Genomic DNA, 16,238 nt, shown 5'->3' on the forward strand with positions numbered 1-16,238 from the left:
TTAGTTAAAAGAAAAGAGAAAATTTGCTGTTCTAAAACTATTTTTTCTTCTACACGGCTCAGTAACAAAGTCAGTCAGTACCACAACACAAATTTTTGTATTACAAAACCATAACTTTCAAATATAAATCATAACAGAACTGATAGATGTAAAGATCCATCATAAACTTGTTTTTATTGAACTTTCATTTGGATCCAGCAGACGGACATTGGTGTGTAAGTGTAATCGTCAAAACTGTCATCCGCTTAATGATAGTTAATGTTGTTCAATGAAGCGTAAAAAAAAAAAAAAAAAAAAGAAAATTTAAAAAATTTTTTTTTTTTTTAAAAATTTTTTTTTTTTTTTTTTTGTTTTTTTTTTTGGACCTTTGGGGCCTTTTTTTGTTTGAATGGATCTCTGTCGATTACTTGAACAAATATTATGACAATATGTTGAGTAGTTAGAAATGATTTTGCGTTTGCTTGTATTGTGAGGATTCTATGCTACGAGAGAAAGTAATTTATGTACATAAATTAAACTTAAATGCTTTGTTGCCGTTTTTGATGTTCCATGAAGTTCTGGTCGTAAATAGTTTATATCTCGACATGTGCACGTCATAGGAAAAAAAAATATTTTCCCGTTAGAGGTGCCGTGAATTTTTGTTTTCGCTTTATCGTTTTCTGTTCCAGTGAACGTACCGGACTCGTGAAATAAATTACGAAAAACGTTGGAAACTTAATGATTCTTAAATCATTGAAGTTTTCTGCATTGATTATTGAGGGTTCACAATTGCAAACGTTTAAAGAAACGTTTCCCTGTTTTCAACAGCAAAGAGGATTAATTTGCTCAGAATACCCTTTTTAAATTTACAAATGTCGATTCCCAGTATAAGATTTGATCCCTTCCCTAATTAAACCCGGTAGAACGATATAAGAATAAAAGAGGGCTGATATTTCAAAGATGAAGAGGGAACAGTCCCTCAAAATTTTGGAACGCAGTCATTGGTTTTCTTTCAAAAAAGAAAAAACTTTCTTACATAATTGTCAGTTACCTTTTGTCGCTCCTCAAAAATTGAACGACTCAATCAAAACCAAAAACTGCAATCCTCAAATGGATTGCAGAGAAACGAACCATTTTTTCTTTCCACCCAAAACGTTAAGACACGAAGAATAACATTCCATCGTCCCTTTAAAAAAAAAGCTGCTATATTTAAGGCTTCAAAAACACATGGAAAAGTTTTGCAAATTTCCTTTTTTCTTTTTACAGAATGACCAGAATATGTTTCATTTCACTTTTGACTCGAACCAAGTCAAAAACATTCTATCACCCAGGTATTTTATTCTACACACCATATCGTCCACTGATATAGACATCTTAAAAACATATTCTCTTGAAGTCAAATTTACTTCTCAAATGGAGGCGTGTTGCTGACGTAACAGCCATGGAGATGATTGGTTTCAGCAACCATGTTTGTTTTTATTCAAAACTAAACTTGATTTGCTTTTTAGATTGGGCAGAATATTTTACAAAAATCCCTTTTCGATCGTAGATCGAAAACATTCTATCATCCAGGTATTTTTTCTTTGTCTTCAATGCCGTGTCGTTCACGGGCGTTTTCTTAAAACGCATTCCCTTGAAATCATAATTGTTCGCAAAAAAATGTTGCTGATGTAACAACCATGACCGGCATTGGCACCGTGAATCTTATCGTCCATAACTGGAATTCATCATGAAATGGAAAGGTGGGAAAAGTTTTGCTCCACCATCGCCCAACCTCCCTTTTCCCCACCATACTAAGATTCCTTAATTGAGCCCCGCAAAATGTAAACCTGTCACTGATGAAACAGCCATGACTGGTTTTGGATCCGTGATTGTTATTTTTCAAAATAATTGAATATTGCTTGCTGAAATCAATTTGTTTTGCTTTATAGACTGGACAGAATATTTGTCAAAAAGCAATTCCCCCACCCCCCTAAAGCTTTTTGACTGCAAGTCAGAAGCATTCTGTCAACAAGGTAATCGTTTTTTTTTGTGTGTTTTGCAAATGCAAACATGTTGCAGATGGAACAGCCATGAAGACCGGTGTTAGCACCGTAGGTCTTGCCTTTAAAACAGCAATCTGCAGGTAGAAATCCACCTGACATTTTTTCTTTTTTACAAAGACAGAAACATTCTATCAACAAGGTATTTTTATCACCCCAAACGCCAGGTAGTTCACTGACGTAGTGATCCTAAAACACATTCTTTTTGAGTCCAACTTCTCAAATGTAAGCGCGTTGCTGATGTAACAGCCATGAAGATAACTGGTGTTGGCACCGTGGATCTTATCTTTCGCCATCTGTTGGTGGAAATCTACTTGACATTTTTCGTTTTACAGAAGTCTCACTTAGAGCTTCAATTTGAGTGGTATTTTTTTCTTTTTTCCGTCCCTCCCTGCATCTGCAAGTGGAAATCTACTTAACATTTTTCATTTCACAGAAGTCTCACTTAGAGATGGGTAAATATATAGATTGTAATTTGGCATTTTATTCAACTCAATAAAACATAATTTTTTAGATGGGGATGTGTTCATGGAATTGTTGATGGACATAGTAAGGCGATAGTGGGAATGCAAGTTAGTGACAATAACCGTTTGACTCTTAGAGCTTCAATTTGAGTGGTATTTTTTCTTTTTTCCGTCCCTCCCTGCATCTGCAAGTGGAAATCTACTTAAAATTTTTCGTTTCACAGAAGCAATCTGTAAGTGGAAATCAACTTGACATTTTTCTTTTTTCAGAAGTCTCACTTAGAGCTTCAATTTGAGTGGTATTTTTTTCTTTTTTCCGTCCCTCCCTGCATCTGCAAGTGGAAATCTACTTGACATTTTTCGTTTTTTTTTTACAGGCTGACCAGAATATTTTTCAAGAAAGGAATCCCTTTCAAATGCTTTTTGACCACAGATCAAAAGCATTCTATCATCCAGGTATTTTTTTCTTGAACCCGATGTCGTTAACATGTTACTGATGTAACAACCATGATCGATGTTTTGCACCGTCATCCCTATTGTACCATAGCTGGAATTCATGGAGAAACTGAAAAGTAAGCTCCAGATGGTATAATTTTATTAGCACACCTTTTGTAGAAACCATTTATTTAACATCGTTGATCTATAGACTGAGCCAAATAACTTTTTTCCCACCATTACACAAGTAAGAGATTTGTTTAGAAGGATTTCCAGACTTTGTTTTTTCCAATTTCACCCTGTATGATACCCGAGCGTAAACATAAAATTCCCTTTTTTAATGCTCATTTTCATGTTGCTTTCTCATTTTATAGATTCTGCTGTCGCTTTGTGGGTCAACATCCCATTCCTGAATACTTTGGCGTGTTAACGTCTTCTTCAATGAAGAAGCTGACATAAGGTAAAAAATCTGCTTCAAAGAAGTAGCTAACCAATTTCTCTTTTTTAGACAAGAAGCTAACAGACAGCAAATCGTCGCACGTTTTTAGTCTGTGGTGGTATTATGTTCCTTATTGATACGTGCATGTTTTTCATAAATTGTTAAAATTTTTCAGGAAAGGTCTTCGTCAAAGCTAAAGCTGACATATTTCATCCGTTGTTCACAGCAAAAGGAGGTGAAATATAAAGTTGAATTTATGCAATTAAATTGCCTTCTTTCTCCCTTCATTGATGTAAAGGATAATCAAGTTTCAGATTGCAACATCTGATGTGCTGTCTCCCACATCCCATATGGTAAAACAATTTAACATTTGGGTTTCAAGTAAGTATTTCTCGTCTCGTATGTCACGAGAAACTTAAGCATCGAATTTCCAACTGGAACGAATGCGCGGCTCTTGTTGCCGCAACCACTGTTATTACCACTGTAATAAGAGCAGAGACCTTTTTGTGTGTTTCTCATAGTCGATCGAGTGGATATCATATTTACTTGCATCCACTCCATCTACTAACGGAAAACACACAAAAAGATTTTAAAAGTTAACCGTTACTCTACACTGGCCCAGCCTTTTTTCCAGGAGCCCACCGAACATCTTACTCGATGAACTGCTGGATGAAGACTGACGAAAAATACTCCGAGTGGGCTACATTTTATAGCTCCCAGCAAGGCCAGAGAAAAGCAAAAGAAGAGATAGTTTTTTTTTTCTAAGCTTATTTTCAGCGCCCATGTCAAATAAAGGACTGTTCCAGGTAAGTAAATACTTTGGAAATAATTGGGATTTCCCAATGGGAACGAAGGTATATTTAAACTATTGAAGGTCATCGAATGGTCACTGACCGACTTAATTTTGTTTTCCAATATAGATCGAGGCCGTTAAAAAATAGCTGAGCGATTGCTTAGCAATGACGATGGCTGCATTTCGTTCAAGGTAAAATGCATGAAGAGAACAAATAGGAGGCCTTGTACTTATTTTTACAGTTATTTCCCTCTAGGGGTGTACATAGTTTAACGTACTAGCTTCAACCTCCCCACATCTTTTGTTAATTTCAACAGTGGAGGGGAGCCATAGGTCGTCGATCCCCTAAGTCGTATCTATTCCCGGATAGAATGCTCCAGAAATTCTAACCATCTGCTCGGCGGGTAAAACTTTTTGTCAGACAATTGTTCTTTGTGAATTTCCCGGGTGTTGTTTGCGATGATTTTTACGAACACAAGGTTCTTAGCTGTTACGTTGCACAAAACCAGTTTCAAAGAAAAAGAGAATTGCGGTTGTTGTGCAATGCCTTCTATCAATGGCCAAAAAAGGAAAGTATGTGTGCAGTTGATTAAATATCAGACAGAACTATTGACAACAAGAACGTAACTGAAGAAATGCCAAAAAATTGGGCGGTAAATGATGAAGAAAAGATATTCCATGATGGCCTACTTCAGGTAACTCGTTTACATAAACAAATGTAAATTTTTCCAATATTCAACTGTTTTTTTTGTTGTTTTTTCAGAATTGAATGCATTTTTCGTTTTGCATTTGAATTATCAGTGAAACCATAATGAAATGTAAAGACATAACGAACCGTTAGGCCTTTGAAAGACAAACCTTTTGTCCCCCATCGTTCGAAACAGGCATTGTAACAGAAACGTGAACATTATTAGATGCAATATTCTTATATTTTCTTGATTTTAGATACCCTACACCGCTTGCAAAATGCCGAGCACAAAGTACAACTGCTGGTAAACTCCACACAAAACGTTCAACAACTTGAAGAATTGCTAATTCTGCAGTAGTTTGGCATATGTTTTTTTAGTTTTTCTTCCAAATTTGAACATTTTGGAACAGCTGCCAGTCAGATGGCTGATAACCAGGCGATTTTTTTCGATACAGGCCCCATTTTGGCCTGAAATTGGCATTATCCCACCACATCTACCAAAAAAGAATGAAATTTATGGAGTCGGTATTAAAAAATTATTGAATCAATTTGTGTATAGCTGCTAATTACTTCGTGCTCGATTGTTTTCGATCTTATCAGGTCTTTGCCCTTCTCGTCTTTCATCGTCACGCGGATGTATCCACCCTCCGATTTTTTCTTGAAAGCCGCTTCGACAAACACCTGGATCCATTTACCTTTGACTTGCTGAAGACCTAGCAACTTGTAAGCTTTTTCTCCATACTTATTCAAATAATTTGGCTGCACGTGAAATTTGTCTTTATTCGTCAATGTCAACGTAGCCAGCGGGAATTTGGTCATGGCTTTGGTACCACCAGTTTTGATTTGAAAGATGTGATAGAATTCGTCCGTGTTCTTCATGTTGGGATCGATTTTAAACCACCAAGCGTAAAGGAAAGTATTTCCTTTTTTACCCTCTTCTTTGCCCTTCATTTCCATTCGTTGGCGGTCAGTATTACCCGTGTAATCATTGTCACCGTTCTTGTAGATTGTAAAATTAACGACGTTGCCCATTACAGGGTCTTTGACACACTGGACGTGAGTTTTGTCCCTGTTGGTCGTTGGCATTTCGAGTGCATCCTTTTGAAGAGCTGCATCAATCATCTTAACTGTCGTTTATAAGAAGATGGTTTGTGAATCGATGCTTAATTATTTAAGAATGAATTTATTTGCATATTTACCTGTTTTTTCAAAATTATCCTTGCCTTTTTTCGGGCATTCCTTTTAAAAGGAATTCACCGTTTTGTCTCTTGTAACCGGCGAAATTGAAAGCAAAGTTCCAGTTACCTGACGACTGTCCCAAAGACAGGTGACAGTAAGCAAGAACGTGGATTATTGCGAAGAGGACGATGCGAGTTGACTTCATCGTTGTGGGTCTGCAACCTACAAAACTAGAACAGAAAAAAATTCATGGGTTTTAAATAGTACTTGTGTATTATTTACGAACGCTTACACATCTGGACTTCGTTCCGAGGTATCGCAGTCCTTTAATTCCCTACAAGCAATTGACACGTCAAATTATATTTGTTGTGGCTTCTTTCATTGATGACGTATACGCATCTGTTAATTGCATTTGCGCCAAAATCGATCGTGTAGGTTGTGAAACCAGATGTGAACGAGGTGAGTCATGTTCCGTGGAAGTTACAAGTTAAATAGTTTTTCATAGAAATGCGGTTAATAACCTTTAGATGGGCTCTCTGTATTGCATGGATCAAACAAGCAACTGTCTTTACTTGTTGAACAGTCATCGATTTTATGTGTAAGTATCATTTCTGTTGTGTTATTGAAGCCTAGGATTCCGTTTGCAACTTGCTGCACAAATTTGTTTTTCAAACTTTTAATCCATTGCAATCCTTGAAGCACTCACATCTTTGCCGTTGGCATTTAGTTTTTGTGTTCTTTTGTTTCATTTTTGTGTGTGTACCCTTTCTCAGGAAGAGGGGGAAGGGGGGATTTGAAAATCGTTTAGAAATTCTCAGAGGAAGGATGTGCATCCGGCGGCCATAATGGAATTTCTTTCTCCCCCTGGCTATTTTTAACTTTCTTTTTTTAAATATTGTAATTCTACACCTGGGGGAAGATAGGACAGGTCATTTTTAGGGGAGGCAAACATTCAATGGCTATGTAACTGGTAGCTACAGCAGTTTAAAAGTGGTGTTGTGAAACAACACAGTTCGAACTTGTGTTGTGTTTCTGTTGTTACAAATCCAGCCATAAAATTTTACGCGTAATCAGGAAGGAAATTGCAGTGTCTGTTTTCTGAAAACGGATCTGTTGCAACGTCATTCTAAAATAGTGTGTTTTTACGTAATTGTTATCACCCCCGGACGTTTGGTTTTGTCAATTTGAATTATTTTCTTATTTTTCTGTATATTTTGAGATATAAGTATGATACCGTACACACATTCAGTTACATCACAGTACGGCCTAAACAATTATAAATATAATTTCTTATTCCTTCGTGTTGTTGTTTGTTAAGATAGACAACGAAGCTGAAACTCAACTACTAGACGATTGCTGATTTGCTAAGCTCGTTAACCAGCCAAAGGAATCCAGCTCGAAGTCCATTACCTTGTAAAGCCGATGCCGATTGGATATGCCATCGTCTACCGGCTAAGTGTAGGTTAACGTCTAACTTATCCGCCAGCTCGCGAACACTCATGGATTCGGCCAAATCTTGTTTATTGGCGTACAACAGAATCGGCACATTGCGCAAGCCTTCGTCTTGTAACTATTAACAAGAAACAACCATGCAATTAAATATCCAACGTCTCAGCTTGAATTATTTAAAAAGTATTGTTTTCAAACGTACCATTAATTTTAGGTCGCCCCAAACTTCGTATAATATCTCCGTGTCTTTGCTATCGACAACAAAAATGATACCTTGAGCATCACGGAGATAATGTGGCCATAGAGCACGTATTTTATCGCCACCTCCAATGTCCCAGACGTCGATGCGAATGTTTTTGTGTTCCAGAGTTTCCAAATTGAAGCCAGTGGTTGGGATGGTGGTCACGACTTTCCCGCTTTTCAGATGGTAGAGGATTGTCGTCTTGCCAGACGATGGATGTCCAACTAAAAATTTAATTGTGCAGATTGAAACATAAGTAACAGAATGAATTCCTTACTCATAACGATTCGCATTTGCTTTTTCCTGGAAAATCGAGAGAAGAGATTCGAGACGGTCGTTCCCATAATGAAGCTAATAATTTAAAATGTGGTGACATTGAAATTGCAGTTTGGAATTCTCTTCCAAACATCGTTATCAATAAGGATGCGTCCGTCGTTTGTTGCCTGTCCCCCTCAAATGAGATAAAGTCGCTTTAGCTAATGACATCATCTTCCGTTTGTGTGCCGGACGTGCAGGATTCAAAGTACAAATTATTTTACGTAATCATTATCAGGTAAATGTTATCACAGAAATATCATATTCCTTCTTGTTAGCGAAATAAAATCTTGTTCTTGGTAAAATCTCCGCATTATGGTTTCGCTTTAAATGCCAGCATTATCTGAAGGCCTTTTGATGTACCATTAACTTTCGTAGTGTCTTTAGTAACTACGTGTGGAATAGAAAATTCACGAACGCAATCGCCAGGTATCCGAAGCTTAATCTGAGTATCGTGAACTCTGTCGCTTGAACAAAGTGAAAGATATTAAAACGAGTTGCCCCGAACGATGGAGTTGGCGTGGTATTTTTTAAAATCAGCATTCAGTTTAAAGAAATGTCTTTAAAATATAATCACGCCAGTACGTTTCGTAACGGAAAGGGGAACGCTGGACGAGGAAAGTTTGAAATGGATCGGGATTTAAAGAATATTGAAACTCAAATTTAGCGGATGAAACAGAACAAATAGTACGGTAAGAAATAAAATGTTAAAAAACTTAATCCGTCGAGCCGGAGTTGAACCAGCGACCTATGGATATCTTTATCAGGTAATTGTAACAATTTTCTCTTTCATTGTTATTCGATACTACAGTCCACCGCTCTACCAACTGAGCTATCGACGGATGAATTTATGGCGTAGTAAACAAGGTATTATTATTATAGTGAAACATAATTGCATTATTTTTCCAAGGATCAATGTGAAGTCAGAACAGTGGAAGAGGATAAGAAATTATAGGACTAAATAAATAGTGCCTTTAACTTTATCGATTTGTTCTTGGAGGAATGGTGCGATAGATTATAATGAAACATTCTAATAGAAAAACATGCAAATGACGGTGGCAATTGCATGCTTCCCCTGCCTCTCTATTTGATTTTTCTCTGTTGCTGGCAGACTTGAGGTAGGGTGAGCATTATTTTAAGGAAGAGTAAGAATTTACGAAATAAAAAACATTTTATCAATTTTCTCAGTCGACGGCCATTCTCAGATGAGTTCAGATGTGGTGTTCTCTCACATGGTCGCTATCTTTGTTTAGATTTGGATGCCCTCATTCTTAATTAACAGCAGAGGCGATTCAAGAGTTAGATGGTATGCTTTCATTCGTGCAACATTGTTGCATAATCTTCTTATTCTAGAGTTGTATTACGAATTTGATTGTCGGTTTTGACATTGTAGTACCCATTAGAAACTAGAAACTGATTTTCGTTCTCTCAAAACTTGAAGGTCTTATGCATCGTGACTTGATCAATTCTTAAGCACGTTTCAAATTGTTTTCATGCATTTGGCAGACAATTTTATAGTCTCCTTCGACTCCTTCAGCAGGTTGGTAATAAATGAACAAAAAGTTAATGTAGGTGTGAAAACTGAAAACCAGTAAAAGTGTTCACGATAATTTGGATTCTCCTTTCCCTTTTGTTGCAGATGACGCTGTGGCTGAACTACAAGGCCACTAGTAGATTTGGATGGCGGTCATACGCTTCACTGGATGATGCAATCACTTCGGCGTGGGGGGCACAGACAACTACTGAAATTGTTTCCACGCAGCCCGAGAGTCGTGCAGAATAGGCCTCAACCTCAAATTGAGGATTTGGTAGCCAGTTCGTTTATTTGATTTTCGTGAATTTTCTTTCGGGTGCTGGGCAGCATGTGTCACATCGTTCGATTTACATTTTTGTTAACCGTGTTGCTGTGCTCGTGTTTTAGCTTCGCATTCGTTTTTCAAATGCGAGATGTACCCTTTAGCCAAGGTAAAGGATCAGATCATGTCTATATTTTGCTTTGATTTGTTTGGCTTTGTAACTAGGTGAAAGTGTGTCAAACGGAAGGAGAAATGCTAGAATGGTTGGCGCTGACGAAGCTACTCAAAATCAGTATCCATTTATGGTAAATTTATTCTCAAATACGGTGGAAGAGAAGTACATCATGTAAACCTATTAACCAATTAGGTTAGCGTTAATGAAACGAAGTGATGTGCTGACAGACGAATATTCTCTGTACTGTGGGGCATCTTTGATCAGTTCGACTCAAATCCTGACGGCAGCCCACTGCGTGAATGATGTTGAAACTAACAGGTATACGTTTTATTTCTCTATCTGTAACTGTTAGAGTAATGGAGTTTCAATCCCGTAATTCTATATTAAGGGTGTTGGGTCCGGAGAGGTTTATTGTGCTACTTGGAATGCACTTCATGAACGAGTCGATGAACGACGCCCAAGTGACGAAACGAGTGATTGGGGTCATGGTCCACGAAGAATTTGATTCCATCAGCCACGTAACTTTTGATATTAAATTTTTATTTGGATTTGCAATTTAGTGTTTGAATGTTTTGTGTGCAGTTTAACGACATCGCCATCCTGACGATGGAGACACCTGTGGTTTTCACATCAACCATTTCTCCCGTTTGCATGCCACCAAATTGGTTCTACTGACCAATATTTGAACAGAATTGCCATTGCTCAGGGATGGGGACGTACACAAGAGAAGAGGGAAAAATTCCGATTTCCTCCGGCATGTTGGGATCCGCATTATTTCCAACTCATTATGCAGGAAGAGTTATATGGAAAAAGGCAAAATCTCTGATCATATGCTTTGCACCTGGTTGTCTGGCAAAGATGCTTGCCAGGTAATTAAGATTTTATTAGGAGGGCTCGTCAGTTAAGTCTGATTTTTTTTTTTCGTGTAGAATGACAGTGGTGGTCCTTTGGTAATTGAAGCCGAACATCTGGAATGCTCATGGGTTCAGGTTGGGATAGTCAGTTTTGGTCGTGGTATGTAATCATTTTGATTTTGATAACTGTATATCAATTGTATGGTGGTTTGTATGACAGGATGTGCAAGGCGATTTCCTGGAGTTTATACGAGGCTGACGTCATTTTTGCCCTGGCTTAAGAAACATTTGAAATCGTGAGTGGGCGTTTTTGTGTTAAACGGTGTCAAGGCGTCTATCTTTGTTCTTTTGGCATGCGTTTTAATAATATAAACCTCGCTGTTTAGAAAGTGCAAACTGCTCGTTATTTCTATACATTAGTTTACCGTCATCAGTTTGCATTACTAAAATTTTGTGTTGGAGAAATTGTATATTTGACTTGTTCTAATCAAATGTGCTTGTTGTGCGCAATGTGTGTTTTGGCCACCATTGATGGCAACCCATTGGATGGGTCTCTTTAGGGAATAGCTTTCTGGTTTTTGTTTGTTAGTCTGCGAGGTCAGACTTTATGTGGGACAGACAAGCTTGAAACGGTCGTGATCTTCCCAGGGATGACGTGTATTCGCAAATATTCTTCTTACATTCCTTGTAGCACAAGTTCAGACCGCCATCTCTAGTTTACTATCTTCTGCATGAATTTTAATTTACTTGACGGCTTACTACTTAAATAAATGCTCACGAAAGCATATGTTACGTTGCATATTGTTGCTGTGGCTCACAATCATCATGGGCGTTGGACTAACAATTGAATGCTCAGTAAGTTGATTAGCTATTTTATTCAACTCTAGAGAAATTTATCCAAATCTTCATGTAGAATGTATGGTGGTTTACGTCACCATCGACCTGGAAATTTCAACGTAATTTCTTTTAGTTAGAAACGAAATGGGAAGTTGTGTCACTAAAAGGTTAATTTGATTATTTACAATAGCATTTTTTATTTACTCTTAAACAATTTATTATACCTTTAAACTTGATTCGCATGGATTGAATTTCAGTTCATCCGAATGGAATTATCTCATTAAACGAATTAACTGACCAGTATCAAATAGGTGAGTGTTGTCGTTTGGTTTCCTCGTAACAGCTGGCAAGTTCCGGTCGATCACGTCACGTCCAAGATAGCTGGGTGTTACGGGCAGCCATTCAACACACCATGTATAATCGCTCGTATTTTCAGCCAAGTATATCCATTAACCAGAAAATATATTAATACGGCGATAAAAATACTGAAACATGAATTAATTTTAATTATAATTCTTGATAGTTATGGGTGATCCATGCCGGAGATATTTAATGGTCTTAAAATTATGCAGAGAAGATGCTACAGTTACAAAAAAAAAAAAAAAAATATTCCGTCGAGCCGGAGTTGAACCAGCGACCTATGGATATCTTTTCACGTAAGTATAACAACTTTCTTTGTTTTTCTTCAGTTACTCGAAACTACAGTCCACCGCTCTACCAACTGAGCTATCGACGGATACTTTTAGTTCCGTAACTCTTCATTACTATGTGAACAGGTAATGAAACCAGTTGTGAAATGTGCAACTTGTTTGTGAGGCACTTGTTAGTTAAACACATCCGAATTTCTCCTCTTGGACGTTTCTCAAAGTTAATTAATTAAAACTATTTTTACTTTACAATTAATTTTCTGTTACTGTGGTCAAGTTAGGGAGGTGGACTGATCGGAAAATCGGCCACGTCATCCATGATGGTGAGTGGAATATCATGCACTTCTCGTGGTTCTCTTCTTTATTTTCAGAAAAGGCAATGCGCTTTCAGCACCAACCTTTTTCGGTGATTTCGGTGGTTACTGATTTAAATAATTGTTTGATTTTACAATTTCTTTTACCTTTTTAATCTCGGGCCTTAGCGAACTTGACATTGTTGCTGGAATGCTGCCGAATCGAAGGAAGCGGAAAAATCCATTTGAAGGTTGCGTTCCCACCGACATATGGCAGTTTGATCTGATTCCTTAAATTTTGTTTTCCAACCTGAAGTTTTTTCTTGTATTTCAATTGCGTTCACCAATAGTGATTAATGAAATCCTTTTCTCAGTACAATTGAGATGTAAAAAAATTTGCATTTTCGAGTCACGTACACAGGAATATCAGTTCACTTTCATGGCTCTTGTTATTTTCAGTTGCGTGACCATGAAAAAGTTCATTCCTCTTGTTGATGGTCATTTTAGGTAAACGTTGACAGGTTACTAACTTTGCTGATTGTTTTCAATTGTGTTTTGGCATTCATTTAGGTGGATCCTGTGGGGTTCGCATCCAGTTTGTCCGGGATTCCCCGTTCATGTTCGTTGCTATCCCATTCAAATTCACGGCTTGTACTCTCCAAGTCATTGTCACAATGATTTCGGGCGTGGTCATTAAAGACAAAGATAGGAAGCACCAGAGCTTTCAAGTCTTCCCTGTTCGACTATATAAAAGCCCAAGACAAAACAATTGGACATAGTCTTCGTCGAATCTTCACGCGCCGAGTACGAGCATCAAATGGAATCTGCGGTAAAATTTTGTATTTGAATAGTCTATTAATTTAACGCTCATTTTTCAAAAGATAAAACGTGATCGTTTATACTGTTAGGCTGTATACCTTTTGCTGTTGTTGGCAGTGACCAACGTCCAAGCGGCGAGTATCCAATATCCGGCCCTACCTTCCATTAACTCACGTTCACAACAGCTACAACAATGGAACAGTCAGGATGATCAAGGGCGAACGAATTTTGGCTATGCCTACTACGGCCAGGCAGCTTCTAACGTTCGTGACGCTAATGGACACATGATTGGCTCTTGGGTTTACCTGAATCCAGAAGGTACGGAGGTTCGTGCTTCCTACACAGCTGACGATAAGGGCTTTAAGGTACACTTCAACAACGTCGCTCCTGCTGCCAGTCCGGTAGCGTATGCCCCTGTCAAAGATGTCCCTGTCCTTGCCGCTCCAATTGACACTCCGGTAGCGTATGCCCCTGTTAAAAACGTCGCTGTTCGTCCCAAGAATGATGGGGATCAACCTGCTATTGCTGATGATTCTATCTGTTTAAGCAACGAACTGCGTGCAATGTCTCGAATGGATAGGTTGAATGCCACTTTTAGAATGACGGAAAGTGAAGAAGCCACTCCGAATCAATACCCATTCTTGGTAAATGGTCATCTTTTTTTGTGTGCATAAGATTAATTTAATGGTTAATATTTTGAATTAAAATACTGGATCGTTAGGTGGCGCTTGCATCCGGTGATGAGGAAAATGGAGACCTCGATACTTCTTGCGGCGGATCTTTGATTACTCCGACCAAAATCCTAACAGCTGCCCACTGCATTACTAAAGATAAAACAGAATCGTAAGAAAAATTTAATTACGTGTTGAATTAGCGATGTTATCAAGATTTTTTTTCCTATTTTCTAGCTTAATTGCGCATGCCATCCATGTCAGATTCGGAATGCACACGATTAGACCAACAGCAAGTGACTCCAAAGATAAAAGAAACGTCGTAGGAATGAAAATTCACGAAGACTATAACGCCCAGACACTTGTAAGTCCTTCTTCACCAGAAGGATCTATTAAATTCATCTGAATCATCAAATCAAACTTAATTTGTTTTGGTTCTTCAATGTTGTACTTCAATAATTTCTTTCTGTAGGAGAACGATATCGCTATTTTGACACTTGAATCGCCTGTGGAATATACGGACACTATTCAACCCATTTGCTTGTCGCCGACGTGTTTGGCTACTGACGGAATGGAAGCGATTGGAATGGGATGGGGATACATCAAATCTGGAGGCCCAGATTCAGAATATCTACGACACGCTGTCCTTCCAGTTGTTAGCAACAAAGAATGCCAGGCAACCTATGGGGAAAAAGATGATATTCTCGACACTATGCTTTGCGCTTATGGAGGTGAAAAAGACACTTGTCAGGTAAATCCTCGATTCAACTCTACGCAAAAATAAATTGGAAATCCAATAAACTCGATTGTTTGTAACGGAAACAGGGTGACAGCGGAGGCCCTCTAGTGGTCGACTATGGCGAAGCAAAGTCAGAATGTCGTTTCGTGCAGATTGGCGTCGTCAACTTTGGCGAAGGTATACTACAAATTAAAAAGATTAAAACGTACCATCTCGACATTCTTTGATTGCTTTTATAGAATGTGGCGTAACGGAATATCCAGGAGTTTACGCGAGGGTTAGTACATACTTGGACTGGATAGCAGCAAATATGTAAAACTGTCGAAACCCTACGATGCTTTCAGCACTTCCAATCCCATTTCCGACATGACAAATGGACGCGATTAAGTTTACGTTTACAGCTTCTAGGTCACGAAAGAAATCCATCAAACAACTTAAGAAGCGTGATGCATTCAATGTCGCGGAGCAAAGTTTTTAAATGTTATTTTAATTCAATATTTACCCCCATGGAATCATCCCATTTTCACATTCTCATATAATTCTTTAATTCAGAAGTTTCGCATTTTACACGTTTCTGATTGTCCACATTTCGGAGGGAGGGCTTTTACTCAACTGTCTTTTAATATAGATTTCAATGGATTGGGGCTTAAATGATACAGATTCTTATCTACTACACTGTTTCCAACGTTTATCCCATTTTATAGCTGAGTTGCCAATCTCTGATATTCTAGAAACATTCAATAAACGGTTTAGCAAATAGATCTGTTAACTGTTATTATGTTAGTATTTTAATTTTCTGTACATTATTTAAAAGAAAACAGTAAAGATTTTAAACTACAAACATTTTACATTTTTTACCAATGTATTTATCGATTCTTTAATAGTGTTTCCGTTCGACACATGGTGAATACTTGCCAAATTTTGGGTGTTTGGTCGCCATTGTTCAGAGATCAGAGTTTAGACTATCTCAAGTGACGACACGAAGTGGGTTCTTTCAGGAGCCCGAGCCCAGTATGGATTGGAGCTTTTTCAGGTGTTTTTGAGTGATTTGATCCATTGTAGCATGAATAAACCTATAAATAAAAAAATAAAAACAAGAAGAAATAAATTTTGAATGTTGTTGCAAACAAAAACCCTTATGGCTCTACTCTGTCGAATGAAAGAGTATTGATCTTGGCGATTCATCATCTTTAAGTAATGACGAAACTTGCAAGGTACTTTAAATTCCTGAAAATTTCCAAAAAACCCTTATGAAAATGACAAATCGTTTTTCTAGTTACACTTAAATGAGTTAAAATGGCGCTGGTCAGTTCTTGTGACCTATTTTGTGCCGCTCGGTTCGTGACTGACGTATTGTCAGTTAATCACCATAACTGTAAGTCC

At 37.8% G+C, this 16,238-nt stretch overlaps 4 protein-coding genes and 1 long non-coding RNA gene across 5 annotated transcripts; 2 read left to right on the forward strand and 3 right to left on the reverse strand.

Moving 5' to 3' along the window:
* Positions 1-5,062: 5,062 nt before the first annotated feature.
* LOC116920327 lies at positions 5,063-5,962 on the reverse strand. Its single transcript, XM_032926541.2, has 2 exons — positions 5,411-5,962; positions 5,063-5,334 (listed from the first exon to the last, which is right to left on the reverse strand). The coding sequence occupies exons 1-2, from the start codon at positions 5,960-5,962 to the stop codon at positions 5,215-5,217; spliced, it is 672 nt and encodes a 223-aa protein (XP_032782432.2). The 3' UTR covers positions 5,063-5,214.
* A 1,249-nt stretch (positions 5,963-7,211) lies between these two features.
* Positions 7,212-8,108, reverse strand: LOC116920359 (ADP-ribosylation factor 4). Its single transcript, XM_032926579.2, has 3 exons — positions 7,987-8,108; positions 7,671-7,933; positions 7,212-7,589 (listed from the first exon to the last, which is right to left on the reverse strand). Exons 1-3 carry the CDS (start codon positions 8,051-8,053, stop codon positions 7,365-7,367), a joined length of 555 nt encoding a protein of 184 aa, XP_032782470.2. The 5' UTR covers positions 8,054-8,108; the 3' UTR covers positions 7,212-7,364.
* Positions 8,109-8,584: 476 nt separating this feature from the next.
* LOC116920328 (proclotting enzyme) lies at positions 8,585-11,245 on the forward strand. Its single transcript, XM_045171762.1, is given in 11 exon segments — positions 8,585-9,330; positions 9,418-9,564; positions 9,664-9,989; positions 10,046-10,125; positions 10,189-10,313; positions 10,384-10,513; positions 10,578-10,655; positions 10,657-10,725; positions 10,727-10,864; positions 10,925-11,009; positions 11,070-11,245. Coding segments are annotated over 9 exon segments (888 nt in total). The 5' UTR covers positions 8,585-9,330; positions 9,418-9,564; positions 9,664-9,886; the 3' UTR covers positions 11,150-11,245.
* A 412-nt stretch (positions 11,246-11,657) lies between these two features.
* LOC116920440 lies at positions 11,658-15,202 on the reverse strand. The gene is made up of 5 exons (XR_004392635.2): positions 15,065-15,202; positions 13,544-14,269; positions 12,795-13,450; positions 11,911-12,731; positions 11,658-11,791 (listed from the first exon to the last, which is right to left on the reverse strand). It is a non-coding gene; the product is annotated as an uncharacterized LOC116920440 (long non-coding RNA).
* Positions 13,314-15,614, forward strand: LOC116920276 (venom protease). The gene is made up of 7 exons (XM_032926446.2): positions 13,314-13,455; positions 13,535-14,089; positions 14,167-14,288; positions 14,354-14,480; positions 14,589-14,867; positions 14,942-15,032; positions 15,095-15,614. Exons 1-7 carry the CDS (start codon positions 13,444-13,446, stop codon positions 15,169-15,171), a joined length of 1,263 nt encoding a protein of 420 aa, XP_032782337.2. The 5' UTR covers positions 13,314-13,443; the 3' UTR covers positions 15,172-15,614.
* Positions 15,615-16,238: the final 624 nt, after the last annotated feature.

This window comes from Daphnia magna, linkage group LG4 (assembly GCF_020631705.1).
Source record: "Daphnia magna isolate NIES linkage group LG4, ASM2063170v1.1, whole genome shotgun sequence".
Classification (NCBI taxonomy): Eukaryota; Metazoa; Arthropoda; class Branchiopoda; order Diplostraca; family Daphniidae; genus Daphnia; species Daphnia magna.

What these genes read in the sequence shown, in the direction of transcription:
- LOC116920327 (XM_032926541.2), bottom strand. Translation starts at nt 5,962, where the DNA reads ATGATTGATGCAGCTCTTCAAAAGGATGCACTCGAAATGCCAACGACC. An exon ending in CGAAAACAATCGAGCACGAA is followed by an intron (nt 5,335 to 5,410) that starts GTAATTAGCAGC and finishes CTTTTTTGGTAG; the next exon opens with ATGTGGTGGGATAATGCCAA.
- LOC116920276 (XM_032926446.2), top strand. An exon ending in CGAATCAATACCCATTCTTG is followed by an intron (nt 14,090 to 14,166) that starts GTAAATGGTCAT and finishes CTGGATCGTTAG; the next exon opens with GTGGCGCTTGCATCCGGTGA. An exon ending in CGTCGTCAACTTTGGCGAAG is followed by an intron (nt 15,033 to 15,094) that starts GTATACTACAAA and finishes TTGCTTTTATAG; the next exon opens with AATGTGGCGTAACGGAATAT.
- LOC116920359 (XM_032926579.2), bottom strand. Translation starts at nt 8,053, where the DNA reads ATGGGAACGACCGTCTCGAATCTCTTCTCTCGATTTTCCAGGAAAAAG. An exon ending in GCAAATGCGAATCGTTATGA is followed by an intron (nt 7,934 to 7,986) that starts GTAAGGAATTCA and finishes TTAAATTTTTAG; the next exon opens with TTGGACATCCATCGTCTGGC. An exon ending in GGGGCGACCTAAAATTAATG is followed by an intron (nt 7,590 to 7,670) that starts GTACGTTTGAAA and finishes TCTTGTTAATAG; the next exon opens with TTACAAGACGAAGGCTTGCG.